The following is a 24,046-nucleotide window of genomic DNA, read 5'->3' on the forward strand; positions in this document are numbered from 1 at the left end:
TATATTAAGTAAATACATAAAGTCTAGATATAGTAATTTGTCTACTTTAATAATACGTCTGTTTATAGTTATGAGGACAACAACTACACGTTGGTTGCGTTACATTTTACAACACTTCGCCTAAGCGCTAATGCTAACACACAGTCAGGCTCTGGTTACGATCAGAAACAATGGTGGCTGACCTACTACGTCACGAACCAGTCTTACGGCCTAGGGTCAAGGATGGATGGATGGGTGTATTAAACTATTTTAAGTTATTTCCATACAGTATCTTCAAATGGTATTGTCTTTAAAAATAGTGTTTTTAATGTTGTTGTTTTTTTTGTGTTGAATGGTTTATAACTAAAAATCAACAGTGAAAACAAAAATGTGAATGCACTGAAAATTCTGTTTAATTTATACATTTTTCAATGATGGACATGTCGGTAAAAAATGATATTTTCTCAAATGTAAACAAATTTACATTCTTTAAGATCAATTAAAAACAGCATTGAAACAAATTCATTAAAAATATAATGTTAAACTTGAGCACTGATTTACTTTTTCTATACTTATTTTTGTTAGGAGAGCATCTCCAATATTTTCTATGAGCAGAAGCGACTCAACTAAAATTACCACATAGCTGCAAGCCCATAGGAGGACAGAGAGGAGAACAAAGCCTTTTACAGAAGGTCAAACTAAAATGAAAGATAACGTTTAAAACTAGGCTTTAAATTTTATTGATAAAACATGACACCGAAAATACTTCAGTTATTTACTTCTATATATAATACCAATGTTCATGAAGGGATGTAGACACATGAACTAATTTTCAGTCATAAAATTGATTTCCAGTATTTACATCAATATCCAATTATAAGTGAGTTAGCGTGTTTAAAATAGAAACAATGAAAGATTTAATTAGATTGCTGGACACTTTGCTATTTCAGTAAACAGCATAAGGAATGCCAGACATCACACCTTAGTCCAATGCCTACCCCACGGAGAACATGATCCCAAACGGGAGGACATTCATTCTACAATTATTCTGGAACGCAGAAACTTTTAAGCAAGAAGGGGAAGTAATTCTAAATTTGACAAAACAAATAAAATATGACTATAAATTTTAAAATTAACTATTGCTTGCCATTCCCAGTTGACCAGCAGGAGAGCTCTGGGCTAGAATGTAATTATTTGTAAATCTGAAGGAACATCAAAAAGCATTTAACAAATACCTAAAAATAAGAATTAAAAAAAAAAGGTAGCATACAGCAATTCATTTGTATAAATATTTGGTGACATTTCAAAACATTTTATCTAGATTAATGATCTTATTGGCAATCTACATTGTTTATATTGTAGTAATAAGCTGTTTTGGCTTATAAAAAAAAATTCTTGATGAAAATCAAGTAAGTGCATCTGCACTAAAATAAATAAAACTTCAAAAACACTACAGATAAAATACATACTTTGATAACAAGAACATAACAAGTATAGCATTGAATTATTTTCATTGAGTTTGATATGAAGAATAATCAAGCAATAAATTTAGTCTTTTTTATGATTCAATGGCAGCGCCACAATATAACAAAGAATAAACTAGAGAAATTTCAAAACACTGCCTCTGCCCCAATAGACCTATAATGAAAGAGCCAGTGTCAAATCACAGTCTGTTAAGTTCTCCATAGTATATATGCTATGTCTAGTGGCCTTATGAATAGCTCTAACTTCACAGGTAAGTACTAGGATTGTTTCATGTCTTTCTTTAAGTCATACATGTAGCGTTTGAAGCTCAAACATACTTTCACGCCTTCTTTGGTCTCGTTGGTCCCGCCTTCATCTTCTTTGTTTTTGCCTTTCTTTTTCCCGCTGCTGGAATATCTTTGGTAGGTGTCGTCACTTAGACCCTCTGTGAAAAAGATTAAAAGATAACAGTGAGTTAATGGTGCTGAATATACATTTCAGCTTACTGATATCATTTACATTAGTTTCACTATAAACAAAGATAATAGTGAGTTAATGGTGCTGAATATACATTTCAGCTTACTGATATCATTTACATTAGTTTCACTATAAACAAAGATAATAGTGAGTTAATGGTGCTGAATATACATTTCAGCTTACTGATATCATTTACATTAGTTTCACTATAAACAAAGATAATAGTGAGTTAATGGTGCTGAATATACATGTCAGCTTACTGATATCATTTACATTAGTTTCACTATAAACAAAGATAATAGTGAGTTAATGGTGCTGAATATACATTTCAGCTTACTGATATCATTTACATTAGTCTCACCACTCTTTGCGCTGAAGGCACAAAAGTCTGAGATGGCTATGAACAATGTTAAAATGAACCAAATCACATATTCTCTTAATAGGCTGGGACGCCTAGATTGCAAAATTGTGCATAGAAAAAGAAATTACTACTTAATGTCAGAACACTCTATTGAAACTCACCTGGAATTCTAATTTTGACTTTTCCACTTTGACCAAAACCACCCTCAATGACACCTTTTTCCCCAGTTGACAACGTCACTTTAAAGTTGGCAAAGGCTGCTAAGTTTGTTTCTTTTTTAAACAAATTCTTGGCAATCACAGAGTACTTATCAGTTGCTCTTTCGACTAGGCCTTCTCTGGTCTTTGTCTAAATAAAATTGGCAATAAAAAAATATATATATACTTGTTCATACATTAAGTAAATTCTACTATTGATATTTTCATGGTAAAAGTGGTAAAAAAACAACAGACCTAGCAATCTAAAGGGCAGATGATGTAAAGGTCACCTGTTTCTATGGCCAAGGATAATGAAAGTTCTATGTGGCTAGCACAACAACCCACTACTTTTACTTTCTCCAACCAATTAGAGTTGGCTGGACTCGGGGATGATGTGAAGATCCCAAAAATTAAAAAAAAAGTCTTCACCAAGATTTGAACTTGAGACTCCCTAGTTAGGAACCCAAGTGCTGAACCACTTAGCAAATCCTCCAGTAAAGAAATAAATTATCTTCAAATAAATTAGAATAGTTTAACCATTCATAGTAAGGTAAGTAAAATTCCCCCTTTCAGACTTTGTGGTCTATAGGGCAGATGATGTTGGCCCAGAGTTAACCAGGGTGTCATGTGGCCAGCACAACAACCAACTGTCATTATTTTTCCGCAACTAATAACAGGTACCCATTGAAGCTTGGTGCACTCTGAGGCGCCCTAAAATGCAGAAATTTACAAAATTCCAGTCTTCACCAGGATAAACCATACATTAGAAATTAGCACTAAATATATTATTCTATTCATGCTACATAGATATATACCCACACCATACACAGAACTAAAGCTACATAATCCTAATCAACCTATCAATTTTTAACAACTGTAAGGAATTTCTTTCAAAGATACAAATTAAAATTTTGAAGTAAACTTTATGTGATCTAATTTCAGCAGGGTCAAAGCTAGCTAAAATGTCCAAGGGTGTTAATTACTACTTGAGCTGGAAAGTTTATGAGAAATGCACCCTCCCAGGAACTACCAAAGCTATCTTTGTTCATGAATATACACTTTACCCTACAAGTATCTTGATGTAAATTACCTTAAATACTTTAAGTTCTGGTAATACAGTTTCCTTATACTTAGGATCTGTCATTGCAACGAGGATTCTGCCGTAAAAGGCAATGCGACAGGAGCTAGTGTTTACATCTGCATCAAGTCTGGAGCCTATCAAAAGAGCATTAGCCGCACATGTCACAGGTTTCTCCAATTCTATCAGAGCGAATTGTAAAGTGTTCACAGTCCCGTCTACACCTTGACCTACTTTCTCTTTATCTGCAGACAACTCATCCTGGTGGACATAATCTTTAGAGAAATCAAAAGCCACATCTTGTAGATTGATGTTGTTTAAGTCTTGAAAAAGTTTATTGCTGGAGCCATTGTCAACAAGGAGACCAAACATTGAAAGACGGCCCATCACAGTCTCATGACCAAGAGTTATGTGAAATTTAGACTTTGTCGATACAGGGCCCTTGTAGTATTGAATTTTTCTTATGAAAGCAATTAGAGAATGGACAGTGACCAAAGCTCCGGGAGAACACACTAGTCCTCGTTCTAGTAATGTTGGATCAAATTGTGTAACACATATACCAGCACGGTCACCCTGAAAAACACAAATAATTACATATGAAAATTAAAAATATAGCTTTTAGATAAAATGGAATATATATAGTTCCCCTTTCAGACCTATCAGGCAGATGATGCCAGCACAACAACCAACTGAATTTACTTTTCCCCAAATAATGACAGGTACCCATTAGAACTGGGTGGGCTCAAGAGGTGCCCTGGCGATATATATATATATAATATATATATATATAATATATATAAAAATATAATAAATGCAATATTGAATATTTGTGAGAAAAAAGAAATACAGGTGTGGAGTAAAATTTATAATTAAACTGAAAATTTATCTAGTAATAAACTGAATTGAACATACTGGTTCGTGTAAAAACAAGTTTGGAAAAAAAAAAAAGCAATATTAGTATTTCTATTCTGATATCTAGATCAGTGTTTCACAAACTGTGTTCTGGGTAACCCCAGTGTTGCATGTGGCCTGAACTACTGGAATAATTAACTTGTAGGTGACCATGTGAATTACTCTCTCTAAAAAAAAAAAAAAAAAAAAAAAAAAAAAGTGTTCCGCTAAATACTCAGAATGAGCAAAGTGTTTCATTAGGGCAAAAGTTTGGGAAACACTGGCCTATATCAAAGACTTGTTAATTTCTATTTTCAGTACCTCACCTGTTTAATTTTTTCCACTGGCTTCCTAAACATCTGCATTGACTTCACTTTTTTAGACATGCCTAATGAAGGAATTTCAACAGTCTAAGGAACAAAATGTTAACAAATTTATTTGAATGTAATTCAGCAAAGCACATTTCAAATCAATTCAAGTGTGTGGCAACAATATCCTGAATGTGTGAACAAAGTCTTAAAATTACTGAAAATAATTTAATGTCGAAAGGATTCTAGAGTCACATATTTAGATCGCATTACAAATGTATAACTACTAAGCCACATTTGAATGGTGTCATTAGGTCCCATGATGACCTTCAAATCAGGGCTTGCAATGACTTTTCTATGGGCAACAGTACCAGGGAAAAGAAGGGGATGTAGACAGAGAGGACAACATCAAGGAATGGACCGGCCTGCCCATGGAAGAGATTCTAATCCTGGTGAAAGACAGAGAGGACAACATCAAGGAATGGACCGGCCTGCCCATGGAAGAGATTCTAATCCTGGTAAAAGACAGAGAGGACAACATCAAGGAATGGATCGGCCTGCCCATGGAAGAGATTCTAATCCTGGTAAAAGACAGAGAGGAATGAAGTGAGACAGTCAAAAGATCATGTGTGGTGCCCTGATGGTCCAACAGACTAAGGGTTAATTTCATGTTGCTAAAGTATACTAAAAAATTGGTAAGCTTACATTAATTAAAATACTGGCAGTAAACTTTCCCCCTTTGAAAACTTGTGTTACTTAATGCAGATGATGTATAGAGTTCATCTGATTCTAAGGCCATTTATTTATGAAGTAGTCATGTGGTCAGCATAATGATCTACCATCTTTCCCCGAATAAGAGTGACTCAATGATGTTCTAACACATGTACCGGAAGCTCAAAATTGGAACCAGTGAAATCTGCCCATGTGGAGTATCACCAGTGAATGCCGACCACGTCCTCCAAAACTGCTCTCTTTACCAAGAGGCCCGTATAAGACACTGGCCCCAAAACACCCCAATAGAAAGAAAACTATATGGAGAGCTCCCTGATTTGGAAACCACTGCGCAGTTCATCTCATGTATTGGTCTAGTCATATGAACACTCCAACATAACAATGAGAACGAAGAAGAAGAAGAATGATGTTCTAAGGAGCTCAAAATCCAGTTCAGAAGCCAAGTGCTTAACCACTCAGACACCATTTAAATTTATATAATGGATTTACTAACATAAAGGTACTGTTATTCAATCATTAAAGTTCTACACTAAAATTGAAAAACATAAAATTGTATCACATAACACATACACAGTTAATGAAGTAGCAATGCTTGGACAGTTCAACTTACATCATTGATACCAGTTCTGCCACTCAATACAGTGCCTGTCATGACAGTGCCTTGACCTCTGATCGAAAAGCAATGGTCGGCCGAAAAAATGAAAGGACCATCCTCTGACCTGACTGGTAAATAAGTACTTTCCATTAACGTAGAGATAAGTTCTGTGATACCAACTGCTTCCCTATCTGGAGCCTGGTTAAAGTTTAGACAAAAAAAAACAACTATAATCACATTTTTGCAACTAAATTATAAACTTATTATTATAAATAGATACTGATTCACTTTCACTTTTTTTTATGTATTTCTGGCTACATACTAAGATATACAGTAGAGATTTCAATAATATCATCAAGGCTAACACAATAATCACATTATTGTTGCCCTCGTAAAATAATTTCATGATGATGGTTACAAAAGGGAGAGTACTGTCAAGTCTAAACAATAAACATTAATGGGCTACAGATATGAACAGGTTTGTCTTCACTCTTATGACAGAAGATTATAGTTAATAGTTGTTGTTTTTTAATCACCACAGATCTCAACCACTAGCTTTAGTTACTTTATTAAATGATCATTAGGTTGAAGTAAAATGAAGGTACCTACCTCTGGACCACCAGGCCTGGCAGCAACTGCTACGATCGGACAATCTGCAAACTTTGTTGCCTCTAATGTTTTCAGCATGCGTTTTTTCATCTAGCACCAAATCCAAAATGTTCAAAATGTATATAAGTAAATAAAAAGTATAAACATATCAGATGTTAAGTTTTTCTCACTAGCTGAAGATAATCTGATAAATGGTTAAAGGACTCATAAAGCATCAGTTTCTAGTATGCTCTTACATTCCTCACCCATTTCTTGGTGTTTAAACTTACTCTCAGGTCTAAATAATTGGTATTTAACACTTTAGGACCTGGATAATTATTTGGTATTTTTTCTTTCTTTCTTTAATTCTATTCTATGGCCTCCTTCAGTCACAAATGACTATGGATCATCTCATGGAAATGAGATATGAGATGAATGCCTGGGCATTAGCTGTGATCGGAACGATGTCACCCAATCAGTTCCCCCTCTCCACGCAGCTGATGTACAGTATCCAAAGGAACAGCAGTGCTGATACAGTTTGGGGTCAGCATGTCGCAGGTTCTGCCAGGGTGTAGCACTGGGTGCTGCAAACTGCCTTAGGCTCGCCAGCTCCTGATTTTTTTCTCAGGGTTGACTTCCGAAGCCTTTCCCTGGATAAAAAAGGGTATAGCTGCAAGGCAACAAAGGTTAGAATTCAGAGTTTTCCTTCTCCTAGGGCTAACAAGCCCTTCCTGCCATAAGCCTACTGGTTAAGGCGCCAGTTACTTGCCTTTGCCCCTTCTCCTGTTAGTGAGAGCAGTTCTGCCGAACACAATATCTGAGCCACACGTCTTATTATATAGTCCTACTTTTACATATATACTTCTTTTTATATAGTGCTACTTTTACATATATACTTCTTATTATATAAAGCTACTTTTACATGTATACTTTGTCAACTCAGTCATTTTTTAGATTTGTTTACCTTGTCTATAGAAGCAGCCTGTTTTTCTGCTGGGATCATATCAACTTTGTTCAGAACCACAATCATTTTACTGCAAGTAATCTGACCTATAATCAGACATTCAGCTGTCTGGGTTTGCATTCCTTTAGTTATATCCACCACTAACATCATCAAATCAATGATCTGTGCTCCTATAACATAAAATAAATCATTATCATCATTCCTATATTAGCAATCATCTTTACCTTGCATACTTCAATTACAGATCAGCTTCACAAGATACGATACAGGAATGAATGTAAGCTGCTTTTGTTTTTACAGACAGTCTAAATGACATAAAAAAAAAGATCCAGCCCTGAAATTATATATGTACGTGTATGTATGAATTTGTATGTTTATTATACCTAAAATCTCATTGGCCAATAAAAATAGATGCCTTATTAAAAATGATTAAGAGACCAATTAAGAGAAAGGTCAATATGATCAAGTGCAATACTAACAACACAGAATTTTTCATGTGTTCATTAGTCATTCCTGCCAACTTTAAATCGCTTTAAACTGTTTACTTCAAATAAATTTACTAAAAAATGTTTAGATCTTAAATTCCTTCTAGTAAGTCATTTTCTTTTTACACCAGGATGGCTGCCTGGTCGTGTGGTATGCACACTGAACTGTTGTTCAGATATCTAGAGTTCATACCACACCACTGCCATTCCCCCCATCATCCTGCTGGGGTTAGGACTAGGAAGTAGATTATCTTCAACTCTTAAAGGAACATCCAAAACATGTAGTAAAACCTTTTGCAAACCTCATAAATGGAATCCTACAGGAAGGACTACTTTTCCTGTTATTAAGTCAACGGTCTTCTATTTAATGTCACTTTTCCTATGCTCTATTTCAGTTACTGACATCCTTATTAGAGACTTGTCTGATCAAAACTATAAACATCACAGCAAACACCCTATTTATAATTTAGGGAATCAATAGACAGCAAAGAAAGTAAATTACACCCTTTCCTTGCCTATGTATAAACCTAATTTATAGATATAGGTCTTGTTTAGCTAAACAAGACCTATATCTATATTTATACATCTCCTTAAATATCCTTAAGCCAGGACCTAGATCCTCTTCTTGGGTAGTTAAAAAATCAAATTTCATGTACTGGTTCCAGCAGCCTTTGCTTTGCAGAGAAAAATGATACTAAATGAAATAGAAATATAAGTGTAAAGAAATGAGGCAGTATCCTGTTTTGATGTCTTATCTAACTATCAAATAAAACATGCAGAAAAACAAATATGATGGGCTGCATGCAGCATGGTAAGCATTGCAAAACAAGAGTTCCCAGTAGATGAGTAACTATATTATCCTGGTTCAAGTGTGTATTACAGACGTTACTTCAAAAAAAAAAAAAAGATTACATCCTACATATTTCATGGGTCAATCTAATCAAACATGTGCATGTTAATCAATTACTTAAACTTTGCTAATTCATTGGTTTTCCTGGTTGACTCAGGCAACCCATTCCATTCTCTAATGGCACTAGGGAAGAAGGAGCATTTTTATGAATTTGTTCTAGCATATTAGAGATGACAAATAAAAAACATTATCTTTGAAAAACAATTTATTGTTAGTACATCATTAAAATACTTTAACAGAGCTTTCCAATGGTGTATAAATTATGACTGTATGTTTAACAGTTAGAAAGTTATGATTTTTTTGTGGCCTTTTGACCTAACAGCGGTTGTGTGGAACTAAAGAGAGGAGAGCTTGTCGCTGGCTAAGCCGGGCGAGACACGCCCCCAGGTCAAAAGTTTAAAAGTTGAAATTGAGTTTTATAAACGATAGATCTACTTATTAAATAAGAAATTTAATAATAGATCTAGTATTAGTAGTAAATTTCTATCTCACAAAGCTGATTTCATTTATATTTATGAACTTTACTAGTTAAGAATGTAAATATTGAAGGACTTAAACAAATTATCGGGTCTTGAGCTTCAAGAAATGTCAGAGAGGTGTTGTCAAAATGGCGACATTGTGATGGCCGAAAATAAAATATTTTAAAAGTGGGATCAAAATGGTCTGAAAATTTTTTTTCAAATAGGCTTTAAAATTCATCTTAATTCATGCGTATATGATTAGTACACAAAAACTATTTGAATACATGCAGAATATATTGCTTTACAAAGCCTGACATGTTTTTTTTTTGTTCAAAAAAATTTTCTGTATAGACTATCACCAAAACTGTCAAAGGCCATTATTTTCTTTGTTAAATGTAATTTACTTAAAAAAACAACTCATTAAGCATTTTAAAGGCCATTGTCTGAAGTAGTCAATAACACATCTTGAGGCCTCTTATATTTCATTAATAAAGTATTGTATTTCTAATTGCAACCTGTGTAAAAAAAAAATGCAATCTCATTTTTAGGTCATTTTCTACTCCACTTTTATGGGCTTTTTCCAATATCTAAGCATATGGAATAAGAAATGTCACTAAATGTTCTCTTACATTACTGACATTAGATATTTAAATTTAAGTTTGACTAATTTGCTGTTAGTATTGAGATCTATCCAATCTATAAATCTAAGAATAATAATCTAAGTATTATAGTGTCTGTAGTAACTACAGATCAATATCTAGATGTACTGTTTACCTCCAATAATAGTTCGTATAAGGCTGGCATGACCAGGACAGTCAACAAGTGTATATTGTATAGAGCTATAACCTTTAAAAACTTCTTTTTTTGTGCTAGGCAGATCTACAGTAAAAGATGAAAATCCAAGATCCAGTGTTATTCCTCTCTCTTTGCTTTGTGGGTTTTTATCAAAACAGGCAGTGCTGGCAACGGTACTCAAAGCCTTAGACAAACTTGTTTTGCCGCTGTCAACATGGCCCAATACACCAACATTGAAGTTAAGTACGCTGTCTGTCATATTATAAATGTATAGTCTAGATGTCGTTAAAAAATATTGGAGTCGATACTGATAAACGTAAATAGGTCTTAACTCTATAAAATACGTTTGCTTCTTTACACATAGACCTCTCTAGACTAGATTAAATGTAGATATCTTGATCTAGATGTAGGGATCTATATTTATCGAGATTTATATTTATATTTTATCAGTACTTTAGCCTTTTCGTAATTTTGTTTTTAAAAATCGTTATAGACAAAAGATATGAATTTATTGTAAATTTTAAAAAAAAATCTTTAAAAATGTGTCTTTATTAAATACAATTTAAATGTTAGTCTATATTTAATTAAGGAATAATTCATCTTTGTTTAAACTAGATCTAATCTAGATTTTACTCCTTTTCTTTTGTCATTCGGTGCAAATAGAGAAATTCACACAGACCTACATATAATCATAATAATCTCTTTCTGCTTTATCATTAGCAATTGAATATAGGTCAGTATCGATAAATTAAAATTGAGATGCTATTCATCTAGACAAGAAACTATTATAATACTTCCATGATCTAGATGTAGACTCAGGATATAGATCTAGATCTACATCTAGTCTATATTCTATACTGTAAGGAAAATACGAAAAACATGCATATATGATATATGTAACCCTGCCGGACCAAGATTAGATCTAGAGTCTAGATTTAATAGTGATAACTGATATAGAAGTGTAGATCTAGATTCTAGATCTAGATATACTTTTCATACTCAAAACATAGTTTCATTATGATTATCATTTTATGTATTCCTTCTTCCCTAGTGCTATTAGAGCATGGAATGGGTTGCCTGAGCTAGCCAGGAAAACCAGTGACTTGGCAGAATTTAAGTCATTGGTTAATATGCATGACTAAATGCATGACGCGTAGGACGTAATCATCTTCTTTTTTGAAGTAACGTCTGTATTATATAAGATAAGGAGTGTTTGTACAAATTTGTCCTAGCATATGGGATGAGGAATGTGCCTTTATCTTTGTGTCTTTCAGAGTATTTTATTAAATTTTGTATTTGAAGATTATGGTTCAGTGTTTTATGTATGATTGCTACTTTACTTTTGAGCCTTCTGTCCTGAAGGCTTTCTAAATTTAGTGATTTTACTAAAGGTGTTACTCTAGTCAAATGTGAATATTCGTTTGTTATGAATCTCACTGTTCTATTTTGTGTCTGTTCCAGTTTTTTAATGTTTTCTTGAGTTGAGGGGTCCCAAACGGAGGATGCATATTCTATTATTGGCCTAACCAAGGTTAAATAACATTTTAGTTTTATGTTCTTATTTGATTTATAATTATAGAAATTTCTTTTTAATAAATCCTAATGCTCTGTTTGATTTTTTTGTAGTTTCATCAATATGTGGATTCCATGACAGTTTTTCATTTATTATAAATGATGTGCCACGATCAGAGTGGATGTAACTGGGTGTTCCAAAGAGGAAAAATAACTGGTCGAAGCACTTTATTACTGTCTTAGATGTCATATCAGGACAGGGAAAAGCGAATGGAAACCGCGAATATTCGTCAATCATTGTTAACAAATACTTGTTGCGAGTAGCTGATGGCAAAGGACCTTTAAAGTCAACACTTATTCTTTCAAACGGCTGTGTGGCCTTGATGAGCGTACCTGCAAATTCCTTATAGAATTGCGGTTTAATTCTATTGCAGGTTCTGCATTGTTGAATGGTCTGTCTGACCTCTTCAACCGAGAAGGGTAAGTTCTTTGACCTGACATAATGTAGAAGTCTAGTGACACCTGGATGACACAGGTAGTCATGGTACGTCTTCAGGCTACTTTGTTTCGTCATGGTTGCACAGTGCCCTCTAGACAAGGTGTCTGCTGCTGTGTTGGCGTTCCCAGGTCTATACTGTATATCAAACTTGAAGCTTGCTAGTTCCAATTTCCACCTTTGTATCTTATCGTTTTTAATTTTCTTGTCATGAGTGTCTTTAAATTTGTATGAAATAGACCGCTGGTCCGTAATAAGGGTAAAATGATTGCCACACAAATAATGCTTCCATTTGCGTATGGCTTCAATTATTGCAGTGGCTTCTTTCTCTATGGCAGATTGATGCCTTTCAGTAGGTGAAAGAGTTCTAGAGAAGAATGCAATAGGTCTTCCCTCCTGATTTAAAGTGGCAGCTACTGTGATGTCAGAAGCGTCAGTTTCCACAATAAGAGGATGGTCATACTTTATGGTGAAAATTGCTGCTTTCTGCAATTCTTCTTTCAAGTCTTCCAACGCTGTTTTTACTTCTGTAGGTACAGGAAAAATTTGATTTTTCATTATAGGATACATTTTGTCGGAGAAATTTGGTATCCAGTGAGCATAATATGCCAAAAGTCCTACAATCCTTTTCTGAGACTTCAGATCTTTTGGAGGTGGCAAATCTCGCAGAGCTTGAAATCTATCAGGGTCCGGCTTCAAATGCCCTTTGGATATTTCATATCCAAGCAGCTTTACCTTCTTAGTAGCAAATACACTTTTACTTTCGTTGAAAGTTATTCCGTATTCCAGAGCTACCTTCTGAAAATGCAACAGATTTTTGTTATGGGAGTCTACATCTGTACCACATATTGTTACATTGTCGACATAGGCAAACGTGTCAGACAACTTTTCTTTTTTATAATAGTGTCTATGGTTTTCTGGAAGCAAGCTACACCGTTAGTGACCCCAAAGGGTATTCTGCAAAACTGGTAGAGTTTACCACAAGCTTCGAAGGCTGTGTATTTCTTTTCGCTCTGTTGGATAGGTATTTGGTGATAAGCACTCTCCAGATCCAATGTGCTAAAGATTTCATACCTGGAAATTTTCTCCACCATTTCATCCACTCTAGGCATGGGGTAAGCGTCCAGGTAAGTAAATCTATTTATAGTTTGGCTATAATCAACGACCATTCGCTTTTTGTGCCGCTCATTGGTCGTGACAAGGACTTGAGCTCTCCAAGGTGATTTGGAAGGTTCAATGATACCGTTTCGTATCAATTTCTCAACTTCAGCTTTAATAAATTGTGTGTCTTGGAAGGAGTAACGACGAGATTTAGTAGCAATAGGTCTGCAGTCAGGGGATAAATTTGCAAACAATTGTGGTGCCTCTACCTTAACAGCATTGAGCGAGCAGACATGAAATGCAGGTCGACCACCGTTGAATGGAATTATCAGTTCTTTGTGTAATGCGAGGAAATCTAACCCAAGCACTACATCAGTGCAAAGTTCATCTAGTAACGAAAGTTTGAATTGATTGTAAACTTCCCCTTTGTATTTTAGCGATGCAAACGTGTGGCCTCTTGTGACGCTTGACAGTTGAGATGACGCCATAGAAATTTTGTGCTTTGAACATGTCACTGACCAATCGTACTCTCTTGGTATGTTTGAAGAAATGTAGCTTTCCCCGCTACCTGTATCAATTAGGGCTTTTAGGTTCACGCCATTTACAGAGATGTGTACTGTTGATTTAGTTAAACCAGGTACAGACGAAGTAGCAATTAGTGATGTTAGATGTGTAGAGTCCTTAATGCAGCTACAATCTTTACAAGATTGTCTTTTAATCTCGTGGCTAGGAGATGTTTTGACTTTTGTTTTGGTTATAGGAGTGTTGCGAGACCTGCAAACCTTCGAAAAATGTCCATTTTTCCCGCACGAATGACACATGCAGTCTTTGGCAGGGCATTTCGCTCTGAGATGCCGACTACCTCCGCAAAAGAAACATTTAGTATTCACTGTTGCGATTGTTTCTGAGTCCACCATTTCTTCGGTTGAGATTGCCGATGACGAAAGAGATGACTCTACCAATTGAGACGGAGTACTAAACGAACTGGATTCTTTTTGGGCCATGTCGAGAGTCTTGGCAATATCTAAAGCCATTTTCAAGTCAAGGGATCTTTTCTCAAGTAGCCTCTGTCTAATTACACTCGAACGCATGCCGCTAACAAAGGCATCGCGAATGGCGTCCTCTTCATTTTTGTCAGCACTGACAATCTCTGGCCATCACTCTCAGCTTGTGTACAAATTGATCAAGACTTTGATCGACTTCTTGTTTGCAAGTTGCAAGCAAATGTCTGGCCAATGTTTCATTAGGGGCCTTCACAAATAAATTCTCAAGAATAGATTTTGCTTCTGAGTATTTAGAACAGGTAGAAATATACTGATATAAGGATGGAGACACAAAGTTGCATAGCAGGTCAAACTGTTCGCTTTCACTAGCCCCTACCTTCGTTGCGAATCTGTCAAAACAAGAAATCCAATGTTTCCATGTAACTGAAGCATTAGTTGAACTAGGATCAGCATCCAGTCTATTGGGACGCAAAAACTTGTCCATTTAAGAATGGTTGTATTGAAATAAATTGTAATATACTAAGTCAATTCATAACCTTAGAAACAAGGCTTTATTTCAATAAAACACGACTGATACACACAATAACACAGTACAGACTGGTCACGATTCACAGACTACGATAATGCGATTATCGAGTGTAGATTAAATGTAGATATCTTGATCTAGATGTAGGGATCTATATTTATCGAGATTTATATTTATATTTTATCAGTACTTTAGCCTTTTCGTAATTTTGTTTTTAAAAATCGTTATAGACAAAAGATATGAATTTATTGTAAATTTTAAAAAAAATCTTTAAAAATGTGTCTTTATTAAATACAATTTAAATGTTAGTCTATATTTAATTAAGGAATAATTCATCTTTGTTTAAACTAGATCTAATCTAGATTTTACTCCTTTTCTTTTGTCATTCAGTGCAAATAGAGAAATTCACACAGACCTACATATAATCATAATAATCTCTTTCTGCTTTATCATTAGCAATTGAATATAGGTCAGTATCGATAAATTAAAATTGAGATGCTATTCATCTAGACAAGAAACTATTATAATACTTCCATGATCTAGATGTAGACTCAGGATATAGATCTAGATCTACATCTAGTCTATATTCTATACTGTAAGGAAAATACGAAAAACATGCATATATGATATATGTAACCCTGCCGGACCAAGATTAGATCTAGAGTCTAGATTTAATAGTGATAACTGATATAGAAGTGTAGATCTAGATTCTAGATATACTTTTCATACTCAAAACATAGTTTCATTATGATTATCATTTTATGTATTCCTTCTTCCCTAGTGCTATTAGAGCATGGAATGGGTTGCCTGAGCTAGCCAGGAAAACCAGTGACTTGGCAGAATTTAAGTCATTGGTTAATATGCATGACTAAATGCATGACGCGTAGGACGTAATCATCTTCTTTTTTGAAGTAACGTCTGTATTATATAAGATAAGGAGTGTTTGTACAAATTTGTCCTAGCATATGGGACGAGGAATGTGCCTTTATCTTTGTGTCTTTCAGAGTATTTTATTAAATTTTGTATTTGAAGATTATGGTTCAGTGTTTTATGTATGATTGCTACTTTACTTTTGAGCCTTCTGTCCTGAAGGCTTTCTAAATTTAGTGATTTTACTAAAGGTGTTACTCTAGTCAAATGTGAATATTCGTTTGTTATGAATCTCACTGTTCTATTTTGTGTCTGTTCCAGTTTTTTAATGTTTTCTTGAGTTGAGGGGTCCCAAACGGAGGATGCATATTCTATTATTGGCCTAACCAAGGTTAAATAACATTTTAGTTTTATGTTCTTATTTGATTTATAATTATAGAAATTTCTTTTTAATAAATCCTAATGCTCTGTTTGATTTTTTTGTAGTTTCATCAATATGTGGATTCCATGACAGTTTTTCATTTATTATAACACCTAGGTATTTTGCGTTTTTAGTCTGTGTTACTGGTTTGCCATGAATAAGATTTATAAGTGGAATTAATTTGTTTTAGTTTTTTTGTTACTCTTAACAACTGACATTTTTCTGGGTGGAAAGACATGCTCCAATTTGATTCCCATTTCTGTAATTCATCTAATTCTCTTTGTAAAATATCTGTGTCCTGTGTTGTTTTTATTGTTCTATATTATATATTATGCAATCGTCTGCAAATAATCTGACTTTTGTTCCTGAAGTAATGCAATATTTGGTAAATCATTTATGTAAATTAAAAATAGTAGTGGACCCAATACTGTTCCTTGTGGTACACCTGAGTTTACTGTTATCGGTGTTGATTTAGAGCCATTTATTATTACAGTTTGTTCTCTCCCTATCAGAAAATCTTTAATCCACTGATGCAGTGAACCATTAATGCCAAAATATTTTAATTTTTTAAGCAAACTATGGTGGTGTACTTTGTCAAAAGCCTTAGAAAAATCTAGTAAGATAGCATCTATTTGTTCACTATTATCTAAACCTTTTGAAAAATCATCAATTAGTCCTATTAGTTGTGTTTCACATGATCTATATTTCCTAAAGCCATGTTGGTATGGTGTGAGGACATTATGTTTGTCTAAGTGGTTTATGATGTTGCTACATATTATGTGTTCTAGGATTATACTTATCTAGCCCTCTAGTCTAGTCCTCTACCCTGCCCCTAGAGTACTAGAAAAAAATAAATATTAATTGTCAAATATTGAGTTTATATAAGTGAGGTCTAAGTATATATATAAAATATATTATTTATATATATATATATATATATATATATATATATATATATATATATATATATATATATATATATATACACATACATATATATATATATTTATATACTATTAATATTAAGTCTACTTAGACTTAATTAATCTTATCTTATATAATACAGACGTTACTTCAAAAAAGAAGATGATTATGTCCTATGCGTCATGCATTCAGTCAGGCATATTAACCAATGACTTAAATTCTGCCAAGTCACTGGTTTTCCTGGCTAGCTCAGGCAACCCATTCCATGCTCTAATAGCACTAGGGAAGAAGGAGTATTTGTACAAATTTGTCCTAGCATATGGGATGAGTAATGTGCCTTTCCTTTATCTTTGTGTCTTTCTGAGTATTTTATTTAATTTTGTTTTTGAAGATTATGGTTTAGTGTTTTATGTATAATTGCTACTTTACTTTTGCGTCTTCTGTCCTGAAGGCTTTCTAAATTTAGTGATTTAACTAATGGTGTTACTCTAGTCCAGTGATGCTCAGCCTAATTTGACCTGCGGGCCATTTTAACTTTCGACATGCGTGTCACATCAATAAAAAGGTACAAAATATGAAAAAAAAATTCATCTGAAACTATTTGAAACTATTGAATATAGTACTTACATTTTTTAATGGGATGTTTAAAGGTACCCATCAAAAAATGTCTTCATTTCTGTACTTAAAATTTGAGCAACATTGTAGCTACCTTTACCACCAACTTATTTTCTCATTTTGGTAAATATTTTCATCGATCCTCCAATCTCTAGGCGTAGTTTAACCAATTTTTTATAAGCGGCTCATATCAAGAAGGCCTTGATATTTTTTTTTTAATTCCGCTGTATATGACTAATATGTTGTTGTTTTTGAAACAGCCAGACTTTCTTTACAAAACAAATATGCTGGCTTATTATCATTTTCTACAAAAAAGGTCCATTCACCTTTCCTGGAAGATTCTACATTCAGATTTCCATTTCATAAACTCATAAACGCACAATCATTAAAGGTCATGGTACCAATCCATCAGAGAAAAAGTGAGGGCCCTAACGAAAGTAAAGATACATTTTCAACCTTTTTGAAAAGGGGGAGGGAGGATATTTTACTTTTTGTGCCTATGTTTCGGTGGGCCGGATGGAACCAAGAACCGGCCCGCGGGCCGTACTTTGGGCATCACTGCTCTAGTCAAATGTGAATATTTGTTTGTTATGAATCTCACTGCTCTATTTTGTGTCTGTTCCAGTTTCTTAATGTTTTCTTGAGTTGAGGGGGTCCCAAACAGAGGATGCATTATATTCTATCATTGGCCTAACCGAGGTTAAATAACATTTTAGTTTTATGTTCTTATTTGATTTATAGAAATTTCTTTTAATAAACCCTAATGCTTTATTTATTAAGTCTACTTGTATATCACATGTTTGTAATGATTTAATTATGGGGGAGGGAAGCAATCAGCTTAGCTCATGATCAACAGACTCACATCACAGATAATTCTCCAGGTATTGGGTTTGAAAAGACAGACTCTCCTTGCTTCTTTTTGTATATAAATTCTATATTTTTATATATTTTATATATTTTCTTTGATTTTTTTTTCTTTTACAGAATGAGCATAATTGCATAAAAACTACATTTAACTATAAAAAATGCCATGAAAAATGTCTTTAAAAAAGTGAAAAAAAAAAATGTGAAAAAGCATCTTTCTTAGAAAAACTCAGAGGAACTGCTTCTACCATGGAGGGCATGAAACATGACTTTATTAATGATCTTAAACCTATTGTGAAAATTGAGAAGATAGATTGGTCATTATACTCAAAGTTGAGAGACTACAATTACAAGTATCAAACTTCTGAAAATACACAGGTAAGGCAAATTTTATTTAATGCATTAAGACTAAACAAAATTGTGTTGTTGTTGTTTTTTGTTAAATATCATTTAAAAGAACTAATATATTGTATCTTATAATATAAGATCTTATCTTAATAAATAGGATATATTTGAAAGCTATAACCCCCTCAATATCATTTTAATGACATTTTGATATAATATTTCCATTCCTATGCTCAAAGACATCCGAAGAAAAAATGCATTCAATGTCAATGATGGATGACTTGAAACAAGACTCTACCAATGATCTCTTCAATGTTATGAAAAATGAGAAGACAGAATTTTCTTTCCATCCAGACACATTAGAATATAGCTTCGTTGTTCAAACCTTGGAATCGATTTTATCAGAAGAGACAGAGGTAAGAGAAATTGGCTAGAATTAACACCCTAAAAACTTGACATCTGGCTATTTAAAAGCCAGCAACAAACTATTATAAACTTTGTTTCAGGTCTGCAAAAGCTTGAACTCTTTTAAAAATACTTAATAGTTTTTAGTGAACTATCTTTAATTAAAATATCTATTCAAGGCTTAAGATTGTAAAGTAGAGAACAGAAAGGAGAATCAGTCTGAAAACTGTAAAGAAACCATTTAGACTATGGTGGGAGTATGAAGGAAATAAAATAGCTGGGGGGGGGGGTGTCAACCAAAATCAAACCTACTTCCACAAAGGTTAGCGCACCTGTTAGTAGCTTATGTGGTGAGATTGAATTCATTTTTTCTTTGTAGTTATTAAGGAATGAAAGAGTATATACCTTTGTTTATATATTCCCATGTTTTGCATGAATATGAACAGTATGCACATTATTTGAGCAAAATGTTTCAAGTTTGTTGGGGATTTTGTTTTCAGTGAGAGGAGTTAGGCTGTTTTCTTTGATGGGAAGAGGGCAGTTAATTTTGCTGTCAGACCCGAGGGCCCCCCAAGACTTATTTACAGAGATGCTCAAGAAAGATCTGGCCAACACCCTCCATGGGTCATGCCAATGGGATATACTTAAAGTTTTTCATGTTAAATATTCAATATTCTAAAGTTGATTTGCATTAATAACTATCAATTTACAAATATTCAGCATAGGATTAGATATTCTGACACTAGAATTGTGATTTTTTTTTTATCGAGTGTTGAAACAAAGAAATTTTTCTAGCAGTATCAGAACTTATTAAAATAAGAAAAAATATTTTGTTTTCTTAAAGGAATAAAATGATTTAACTTATTCTTTTAGTCAAGTTTTTACAAAGCTTATATCAACTCCCTCTCGCTGTCTAGTAAGGGTACACGTTATTTCTCTGACACCCAATCTTGGATCAAGCTGAAGTTTTGTACAATTATTTCTTTTACCTGACAAAACAAGAATCAATTTTTAAAAAAATTAAGCAATAAGTTAATTAACTATTGGGAATTAATTTTTTTCGTAGTTATCTTGAACAAGGCAAAGAAATTGTACTTGACAGAAGTGATGGTATAAGCCTGAGGAAGCTTGAGCCATGAATTTGAATTTAGGTTGTTCCCACATTTTAAAACATTTCTTTTTTCTTCCTTCCCCCCTTTTTTTCCAACTGGTCCAGATAAGTGACAGGATCTTAGCGTACTGAAAAAAAATAAAAACATGAAACAGCACTCAACAAAAACAAACAGTATAAATATTTCGAGTCCCACAGATTGTTGTTGGTCAAGATATTTTTTCAAATTTTAATGACTGATCCAAACTAATTGATACAATTACACTTTGTATAAGCTTTTTTTTTAGTATTTTTTATGTTCTTGTTATTTGTTTTACTCTACAGCAACAAATAAATCAAAGTCAAGATATGTCTTCAAACCAAGATAAACCTAGAAACTCTCCTAACAAAGATGTGCGTGCTGGAAACCTTGAAGATGAAGAACAAAATAGTTCAAATGTAAATAGAATGCTCCAGCTGGTTTCTGCTGAAAAATCATTCTCTACTTCATCAATCTCTAAGAACCATGAATTAATGCATTGCTTTAAAAAAACATTTAAGTGTGACTTATGTCAAAAACAAATGTTTTATAAATGTAATTTGAAAGTTCACCTGGCACTTCATTGTGGAATAATATTATTCGAATGTCATATTTGTCACAAAGGATTTAGTTCTGCCACTAGTTTAAAGAACCATGAGATGATTCATTCTAAAAAAAAGCCTTTTCAGTGTCAACTTTGTCAAAAAGAATTCACCAAATCCTCAACTTTAAAACAACATGAAATTGTTCACTCTGACAAAAAGCAATTCCAATGTCAAATTTGTCACAAAGAATTTGCTTATTCCTCAAATTTAAAACACCATGAGATTATTCATTCTGGTAAAATGCCATTTAATTGTAAAATTTGTCACAAAGGATTCACTCATGCCTGTTTTTTAAAACAGCATGAGATGATTCATTCTAATAAAAAGACATTTCAGTGTAAAATTTGTCGAAAAAAATTCTTTATGTCTTCAAATTTAAAAAGGCATGAGATAACTCATTCTGATAAAAAGACATTTAAATGTGAAATTTGTCAAAAAAAATTCAGCCAGTTCTCATATTTAAAACAGCACGAGGTCCTTCATTTGGACAAAAAACCATTTCAATGTTACATTTGTCATAAAGAATTCAATAGATCCTCAGCGTTAAAAAAGCATGAAATGATTCGTACTTTTTCATTAACTTTTAAGGACCATGAATTAAATCATTCCTTTAGAAAAACATTTAAGTGTGATTTGTGTCAAAAACAATTGTTGAGTAAAAATTCTTTAAAAGTTCATCTTACACTTCACTGGGGAAGAGAACTATTCAAATGTCCCATTTGTCAGAAAGAATTCTTAAGCTCAAGAGGCTTAAAAGAGCATGAGGTAATACATTCTGGTAAAAATCCAATTAAATGTCAAATTTGTCAAAAAGAGTTCACTAGATCCTCACATTTAAAACAGCATGAGATGATTCATTCAGGTGAAAAACCATTTAAATGTCAAATTTGTCAAAAAGAATTCAATCAGTCCTCAAATTTAAGAAAGCATGAGATGACTCATTCTGATAAAAAGCCATTTCAGTGTACAATTTGTCCAAAAAAATTCACTTGTCCCTCAGATTTAAAAAAGCATGTAAGTATTCATTCTGATAAAAAGCCATTTCAATGCCAAATTTGTCATAAAAAATACTCTCAGTCCTCAAATTTAAAACACCATGAGATAATTCATTCTGGTAAAAAGCCATTTCAATGTAAAATTTGTCAAAGAAGATTCACTCATTCCAGTTATTTAAAACGGCATGAGATAATTCATTCTGGTAAAAAGCTATTTAAATGTCAAATTTGTCAAAAAGAATTCACTTATTCCACAAATTTAAGACAGCATGAGAGGATTCATTCCAGTAAAAAGTCATTTCAATGTCAAATTTGTCAAAAAGAATTCAATCATTCGACAAATTTAAAAAAGCATGAGAGGATTCATTCTGGAGAAAAGCCATTTAAGTGTAAAATATGTCAAAAAGAATTTGCTCGACCCTCAGATTTAAAACAGCATGAGTTTATTCATTCTGGTAAAAAGCTATTTAAATGTCAAATTTGTCAAAAAAGATTCACTCAATCCTCAACTTTAAGAAAGCATAAGATGATTCATTCTGGTAAAAAGTCATTTGAGTGTAAAATATGTCAAAAAAGATTTACTCGATCCTCAGATTTAAAAAAGCATGTGATGATTCATTCTTGTAAAAAAAAACATTTAAAAGTTAAATCTGTCAATAAGAATGTACTCAAGCCATCAGTTTAAAATAGCATGAGCTGATTTTAATGTTTTACCTTTACCTATCCCTTAGTCTGTTGGGGCACCAAGCAAGACTTGTTGACCATCTTTCTCCATTCCTCCCTGTCTTTTGCCTTGTTTAAAACCTCTATCAATGGTAGGTCCATTCTTTTATGTTGTCCTCCCATAGCTTTCTCTGTCTGCCTCTTCTTCTTTTTCCCGGTACTGTAGGAAGGTCTTAGCGAGCCCCGTAGATCTTGTAATATGGCCATAGATTTTAAGGTTGTGTTTTTTTACAATAGTTAGCAGGTCATCATGGCGTCCGATTGCGGCAGTAACCCTCTTATCTCTTGGTTTGTGATGCTAGTATGAAATTTTAATGTTACATATATAGAAAAAGAATTCATTCTCTCTTTAACTTTCAAAGTTGATTCTCTCTGGTCTGAAGCCGTTCTAATGTTCCATTGTCTGCTTGAATACCTTTATATCTCTCAAAGTGCTAGTGGAAAAAAAAAACATTAACAATAGCTCCAAGTGCAAGTGGAATGAAATAATTTTTCTGTTCATAATTTTGTAACATATTAATTAGGAGACTATTTATTTGGATAAAAGATCATTGAAATGCTAAATGTGATTAGGAATTAAATGTTTTTCTAAAGGAATGATTTAATTCATGGTCCTTAAAAGTTAATGAAAAAGTATACTCCTATAATATATGCACCAGCAAATAATGGTAACGGGACGAGGCGAGGTAAATAAATGTTTCTTTTTTAAACACTTTTTACTCATTAGTTGTTTAAAGAAAAACAATTCGCTCTATAAGTTGTATACACAATATATAGTACATTAGTGTTTTTTGTTTTGTTTTGTTTTTCTTTAACTTTTATGATATTTTGGTAACAATCACAAGCTTTTGATTTGTATATTACATTGTGTTAATGATGTGACATTTCATCAGATTTTCTTAATATTTTTTTTTTTTAAATTGCTAAATAAATTTTGTACTGATCAAATAAAGTATTTTATAACATAAAACTATTTTCACGTTTTTTTTTATCAATACCGGTAAGTCATATTATTGGAACACTAAAGGTTGACCTAGATTATTATCATAATAGTTACATGGAACACTGAAGGTTGAACTGTATTATTATCATAATAGTTACATGGAACACTGAAGGTTGAACTGTATTATTATCATAATAGTTACATGGAACACTGAAGGTTGAACTGTATTATTATCATAATAGTTATATGGAAGACTGGAGGTTGAACTGTATTATTATCATA

General features: G+C 33.2%; 2 protein-coding genes across 3 annotated transcripts; one reads left to right on the forward strand and one right to left on the reverse strand.

Annotated features, from left to right (window-relative positions):
* Positions 1-370: 370 nt before the first annotated feature.
* Positions 371-10,724, reverse strand: LOC106073729 (selenocysteine-specific elongation factor-like). Its single transcript, XM_056040916.1, has 8 exons — positions 10,265-10,724; positions 7,635-7,804; positions 6,692-6,781; positions 6,098-6,280; positions 4,774-4,857; positions 3,569-4,129; positions 2,443-2,629; positions 371-1,888 (listed from the first exon to the last, which is right to left on the reverse strand). The coding sequence occupies exons 1-8, from the start codon at positions 10,542-10,544 to the stop codon at positions 1,722-1,724; spliced, it is 1,722 nt and encodes a 573-aa protein (XP_055896891.1). The 5' UTR covers positions 10,545-10,724; the 3' UTR covers positions 371-1,721.
* A 4,717-nt stretch (positions 10,725-15,441) lies between these two features.
* On the forward strand, positions 15,442-23,786 carry LOC106066729 (zinc finger protein 99-like). Of its 2 annotated transcripts, none has more exons than XM_056041755.1 (4): positions 15,442-15,519; positions 18,739-18,996; positions 19,203-19,379; positions 20,804-23,786. In XM_056041755.1, the coding sequence occupies exons 2-4, from the start codon at positions 18,868-18,870 to the stop codon at positions 22,781-22,783; spliced, it is 2,286 nt and encodes a 761-aa protein (XP_055897730.1). In that variant the 5' UTR covers positions 15,442-15,519; positions 18,739-18,867; the 3' UTR covers positions 22,784-23,786. The 2 variants fall into 2 exon arrangements, with proteins under 2 accessions (XP_055897730.1, XP_055897731.1); XM_056041756.1 differs by lacking the exon at positions 15,442-15,519 and adding an exon at positions 17,324-18,453.
* The last annotated feature ends 260 nt before the right edge of the window (positions 23,787-24,046 follow it).

This window comes from Biomphalaria glabrata, chromosome 9 (assembly GCF_947242115.1).
Source record: "Biomphalaria glabrata chromosome 9, xgBioGlab47.1, whole genome shotgun sequence".
Classification (NCBI taxonomy): Eukaryota; Metazoa; Mollusca; class Gastropoda; family Planorbidae; genus Biomphalaria; species Biomphalaria glabrata.